This window comes from Myotis davidii, unplaced genomic scaffold, assembly GCF_000327345.1.
Source record: "Myotis davidii unplaced genomic scaffold, ASM32734v1 scaffold149, whole genome shotgun sequence".
NCBI classification, from domain to species: domain Eukaryota; kingdom Metazoa; phylum Chordata; class Mammalia; order Chiroptera; family Vespertilionidae; genus Myotis; species Myotis davidii.
Genome location: NW_006352194.1, coordinates 1,865,802 through 1,872,054, shown reverse-complemented (window position 1 = coordinate 1,872,054; position 6,253 = coordinate 1,865,802). Strand labels below are relative to the sequence as shown.

At 56.5% G+C, this 6,253-nt stretch overlaps 1 protein-coding gene across 1 annotated transcript in view; it reads left to right on the top strand.

Moving 5' to 3' along the window:
- The window catches only part of EXTL1 (exostosin-like glycosyltransferase 1), a 13,525-nt gene that overhangs the window by 4,544 nt on the left and 2,728 nt on the right, over positions 1-6,253 (top strand). The window contains exons 2-7 of the mRNA XM_006777511.2: positions 2,320-2,410; positions 2,704-2,811; positions 3,569-3,688; positions 4,209-4,341; positions 4,536-4,642; positions 5,649-5,738. Of these exons, the coding sequence (XP_006777574.1) occupies positions 2,320-2,410; positions 2,704-2,811; positions 3,569-3,688; positions 4,209-4,341; positions 4,536-4,642; positions 5,649-5,738 (649 nt within the window). The remainder of the gene's footprint in view (positions 1-2,319; positions 2,411-2,703; positions 2,812-3,568; positions 3,689-4,208; positions 4,342-4,535; positions 4,643-5,648; positions 5,739-6,253) is intronic.

Here is a 6,253-nt window from a genome sequence, read left to right as displayed (position 1 = left end):
AAGCGCCCCCCCGCCCGACTCCGGCCACCCCGCTTTCCTTCCTGGAACCAAACACCGCTGCTCCTCTTGTGTCTTTTCTGAGGTGCTCTGTGTGGGTACAAGCAACATGTGTACATGCTCTCCCTGTGTTTTACTTATTTACAAGTTCAGTGCAGGTTTTTAAGTCCCCTGGGCACAGGGGGTACAGTGCCCAGGGCCCATGATACTTTTGGGAGCCTGTGAAAAAAATTTTTTTTCAAAATCAGGAGAAAATGAACTTGAGGGCATCTCAAAGTAGGTATGACCACACTGACTCCAGCCTTGGGCACGAAAGCCCTGAGACCGTGACAAGCACTTACATGGTCACAGAACCCTAAGATTTAATTGGCAGTTACCACGATGACCCTTCCATCACACACACACACACACACACACACACACACACACACACGCTCATCTAGCCTCTGCTTGTTTACCTCTATTGATGAGGAACTCACCACCTCCCAAGGCCACCCATACTGACTACTTACAAGCAGATCCGTTACTAGAATTTGTGTGGAAACTGACTTTTCAGACATTGGATCCATTGGTCCCGGGTCTAGCCTCTACGGCACACTGAGAACTCCTTCATTTAGCACCTCCTGAGTGCCCACTCTCTGCCAGGCACTCTGCTAGGTCCCGGAGATACTGAGATGAGGGAGGCACGGCCCTGTCCTCACGTAGTTCGGTCCTGTAGGAGAGATAGACAAGCCACTGGTTATAACACATTGTTATGCAGAGAGAAGCTATGCAAGCTGCCTGCCTGGCTCCTGTACTTCAGAGCTATGTGACCTCTGTGGGCCTCAGTTTCCTCATCTGTAAAATGGGATACTAACATCACATACCTACCATCTCATAGGGTTGCTGTGAGAATGAACTGAGATAATGAAGGTAAAGCACAAAGTATGTGCTCAATAAAGGTTAGCTTGCCTTATTACCACTCCAGTGCACAAGGAGGCTGTGAGGCAGAGAGGAGGGAGCGATCTCTAGAGGTATCAGGAAGGCTTCCTAGAAGAGGTGATGTCTGAGCCTAGATATTAAGACCAAGGAGGATTCCTTGGGCTGCCAGGCAGTGGAGGGGTGCTCCAGGCCGAGGGAGAAGGACATGCAGAGAGGGAACTGCTTGCTGAGGCTGATGAGGATTGAGGGGTGTAGTTCATTCCACAGGCTCTTGGTTTCTGGGTTCTCCGAAGCCTTGACCTCAGGCATTTTCAATCCCTTAAGGTTTCACTGGGGGTGGGGGGTGGCTATAGCTGTCTGGTGCTGCCCCTTTTAATGAGGTGGAGGGTGTTCTGTTGTTTAACTTGTGGCTTCTTCCAGGGAAAGCCTGGCGGACACCTTAGCACTGGAGGAAGAGGGCTGGGGTCTCTGGGAGACCCCTAGCAGCAGCTCTGAGTAGTTCAAACAACCAGGGCCCAGAGTTAGCACCTTGATTCTAGTTCCAGCTCTGCCCAGCTCTCGCTGAGACCCTGAGCTCCTCTGAGTCTGAGACTCAGTCTCTCCATGTGTGCAATGAGAGTGGGTCCAGAGACTACGACTCCCAGGACTGCTTCTTGGAGGCTCAGCTCAGGACCAGCTAGGCTGGACAGAGGAGGATCCTGGGACCTCTGGGCCCGAGCCATCAGTCCTACTCTGAGCAGGCCTGTGCGCCCGAGTCCTGCCTGCCCGCCGCCCCTTCCCTCCCAGCAGCTAGGTCGTGGGCACTTCCCTGGGTGGGCTGTGGTCGCCCCCTGCCCCACAGGCACTCACAGCCCGAGTGTGGCCCTGGAGCTGGGGGAGGAGGTGGGAGGAACAGAGGAGGCCTGTCCTCTGGGCGAGGAGGCCGCTGGCAGCAGCTTCCTGTGTGGTTCAGGCTGGGGGCCCGGCCCACCTTGGGACAGAGGAGCCTTTCATGGGGCTGGTTCTCAGGAAGGGGGGGCAGTGTGGGAGCCACTCAGGTGAGGGCTGCCTGAGAGTCTGGGTGGGGCAGAGCCGTGGGAAGGCTGACACGTGTATGTCCAGGTCAGACTGGGCCTTGGAAAGTCAGGCACCACGGCCTCCCATTTTGCAAATGAGGAAACGGAGGCCCAGAGAAGAGAAGGAAGGTGACTAAGACCAGCCAGGGCAGAGGCGGAGCTAGAACCCTGGGGTTCAGGTGTGGGCGAGGGGCGAGTGTGCGTCAGTGTGTAGCTGAGTGTTCGTTAGCCTATGAGAGCATGTGTTTGTTCATGGTGAATTTGGGAGTGTTGGTGTGGGGCTGGGAGTCATGAGGGAGCCAGGTGGGGGAAGGGCAGTTGTCTTAGGCCTCCTGTGCCTCCTTAGGACCCACCCTGGGGCAGCGCTGCCCAATGCCACCTTCTGCCTCATCCCTGGCCGCCATGCTGATGCCTTGCGCTTCCTCCAAGCCCTGCAGGTACGGCCCCAACTTGAGCATTCCCCATCTCTTTCCCCCACACTCCTGAGCTGCCTGGTTCCCTGGGCCCCGGGCCAATGGTAGGAGAGGTGAGCTGCTCTTTACGCTGGGGCTCAGGTGTGCCTGTGTCCATAGTCATCTCACCCTCTGCACAGCACCCACACTCCCCCCAAAACACTTTCCCCCTCTTTGCTTCTTGCCCCCACTAGCAGCAGCTGCTGACTTGGAACTGGGAGGTGGGTGAGGGTGTGCAGGGTGGGGCTGGGCCCTCCAGTGACACCCCTGCCCCCCAGGCTGGCTGCATCCCTGTGCTTCTCAGTCCTCGCTGGGAGCTGCCCTTCTCGGAGGTTATCGACTGGACCAAGGCGGCCATTGTAGCAGACGAGAGGCTCCCACTGCAGGTAGCCGAGGGCCCTGCCCATGGGGTGGGGACTGGACCCCGGACATGGGAGGGACCCCAGGATCCCAGCTCCCAGGCTAGCCTCAGTCCTCATCTAATGTGATATATTGACGATCCCTCTCCCCTCTTACCACGGGAGGCAGCCGATCAATGGTTCCCTCTCTCATCATTAATGTTTCTCTCTCTCCCTTTCACTTCCTCTCTGAAATCAATCAATCTATCTATCTATCTATCTATCTACACACACACACACACACACACACACACACATCAGAATCGGAGCGCCTCCATGTGGCTTTGGGGGGCAAAGGAAAAGACAGCGACTTCCATTGGATGAAGCTAATTTTGCCCAACTCTGAAAAACACGTGTGAGCCTTGAATCTGCTGAGAAGTGAGAATGGTAGAGAGTTAACATCTACTCTTCACTGAGCCTCTGCTTTGGGCTCATTTAAGCCTCACAACCACCCTGTGAGGCAGGTAGTTATCCTCCCCATTTTATAGATGAGGAAATAGACTCCGAGAGGTTAAGTAACGTGTCCACTGTCAGTTACTAAACGGCATGTACACTCGGCTCTCTGTGACCCTTGAACTCCATATGCCGTTACCGGGGACTTGACCACGGGTGGCCGTGGCTAACGGGAGACCCACGGAGAGAGGGCTCAGGTTCCCAGACCTCCACCCCAGGCTGTCCCCACCCGAGGGTCAGTCAGGGCCTGAGGAGGCCCCATGCCTGCTCTTTTGCTCCCTTTGTGGCCCAGGTGCTGGCTGCCCTCCAGGAGATGCCCCCTACGCGGGTCCTCGCCCTGCGTCAGCAGACCCAGTTTCTGTGGGACACCTACTTCTCCTCAGTGGAGAAGGTCATCCGTACCACCCTCGAGGTAAGGGGGACTCCCCTGGTAGGGGCTCCTGCCTCACCCCTCTCCCGGCACCTCCTCTGCCTTGTCCGGGCTTCCCCCTTAAAGACGCTCCCGGGATGAAGCTGGGACTGGAGCTCTTGGATACGTTCCTTCCCCGATGTTGGCCTCAGTTTCCCCATCTGTAAGGGGCAGCTGTGGCATGTACCAACTCCAGCTGACAGGTCCTGGCTGCCGGGTGCTGTGTTGGGAGGGGTTCTGGGGCTGAGACTATGTCAGGAGCTGTTAGTGATGTCGGTCATGGGTGAGGAAGGAGAGGGAGGCAAGCTCGCCGACATCTGCCAACTGTGGACACCATCCCCGAGTGCCCCCTTCTCTGGACCTCTGCATCCAACCCTCCTGTCCCCAGGGATCAGGTGATGCAACTGCCACCCCCACCCTCAGCCTTAAAGGGGAGGAGAGGGAAGGCCAGGTCCTCACTTCCTCAGACCCCGCCCCTGCTGCCCTGGCCACCCCCTCTGCAGAGCCTGCGTTCCTTCTGCAGATCATTCAGGACCGGATCCTTGGAGCATCCGCTCACCCATCGCTGTTGTGGAACAACCCCCCAGGGGCACTCCTGGCCCTGCCCACGTTCTCCACAAGTCCCCTGGACTTCCCCTTCTATTACCTACAGCAGGGTAGGTCCTGGGGGCGGGACAACCTGAAGTCCCCTCATCAATTCTCCCCCAGTTCCTCCCAGTCTCAACCACAGAACCCCACCAGGGCCCTCCCCAAGTCCCCAGCATCTCCTGGCTCCCAGGGTCCCCAACCCAGGTCACTCTCCAGCGCATTCTGTCCCCTCCCACCCTAATAGCCTGTGTCCTTCCCCCAGGCTCTCGCCCTGCAGGCAGGTTCAGCGCCCTCATCTGGGTGGGGGCCACAGGCCAGCCCCCCCTGAAGCTCATCCAGGCAGTGGCAGGCTCCCAGCACTGTGCCCAGGTCTGCCCCCTTGCCAGCTGGGGTCCTGGGATCTAGGGTGGGGGGAAAGGCCAGGGCCCTTGAGGAAACCTAAACCCCAAAGATAACCACCGTTTTGAGGAGAGGAGGCACGGGGAGGATTTTCAAGTGCCCTTGCTGCCTTTTTCTGTATGTCCCAAGTTTCTTTCTTTTTTAAAAAAGTTTTTATTGGTTTTGAGAGAGAGAGAAAGGGAGGGAGAGACAGAAACATCAATGATGAGAATCATCGATCAATGGGCTGCCTTCTGCACACCCCCTACTGGGGATTGAGCTCACAACCTGGGCATGTACCCTGATGGGGATTCAAACTGGTGACCTTTTGGTTCATGGGTCGATGCTCAACCACTGAGCCACACCACCAGGCAAGTCCCAGGCCTCTTACACTTTCCCCCCACCCTCTTTTCTACCTCCCCATGGAAATTGATGACTTTATCTAATAAGAGGTGCCTCTTGCGGAGGCTGGAGAAATAAACACACCTGTGTTCACTCATTTATTCACCCAGCAGTCACTTTCTGAGCACCAAGCCCTGGACTTGATGCTGAGGATACAGAGAAAAAGCAGGAAAGGGTTCTGCCCTGAGGTTCAGATACACTTAGCATTTCCTAGTACACTCACTGTCAAACGTCACTTCCAGGGAAGCCGTGAGCTCAGCCAGGGCAGATGGAGTGGCAACAAAGAGGGGACATTGAGCTGGGCTGGGAATGATAATGGAGCAGGACAATGAAAATCTTCCAGAAGATGGGGGTGGGAATGGGGTCAGGACCCTGGCTAGGGGCTATCACCGCCTGAGTTCTAATGCCACAGGCAGCTACCTCCATGTCCCTGGAATTCCTGCCCTCCAGAAGCCCAGAGGCAAGAACAGGGCAGTAATGACAAGACCTTGGCTGCAACTAAGCTCTTTCCAAACTCTGGGATTTCTTCCATCTGAGAAAGGTGGCTCCGGGACCGTACTGCCCCAGACTCCATAACACCCCCCTTTCCGCCTAGATCTTGGTTCTCTGGAGCAATGACAAGCCGCCCCCACCCAGTTGGCCTGAGACAGCAGTGCCCTTGCTAGTCATCGAGGGGCACAGGAAGGTACAGGACGGGGAGGGGCACGGAAGAGGTGGGCTCGCCCGGCAGGAAGGCTGGGAACTGGGGAAGGCTGGACTTCACGTTGGGCCTGAAGAAATCAGACAGGAGGTTTTGGCTACAGACCTAACAGGCCTGGTTCTCTTCCATCCCTGGCCTTGTGAATTGTGTTTCCAGAGAACTGGGGTTCTATGAGTGGGGAGTATGTTGGATGTTTCAGATGAGGGATGGAGGAGAAGCCTGGGGTCCGGAGGAAACAGCCAGATGGCAGCAAATGGGCCAGAGCGGGTGAACCTGGGATGGTCTGAGTCACTTGCTTGCGGTGTGGTTCTGGGCAAGTCCCTTCATCTCTGGACCTGTTTCTTTCAAACAAAGGCGGTTTGACAACCCCCCTGGAGTTGAGGTCAGCCTCCAATGTGACAAGGGAGGAACACTGAGGTGTCCAAACTGAAAGGGTCCCCAGACACCACTGTCCCCAAAGAGGAAACAACTCCAGAGGGGAAAGGAATCTCAGGTCGAGG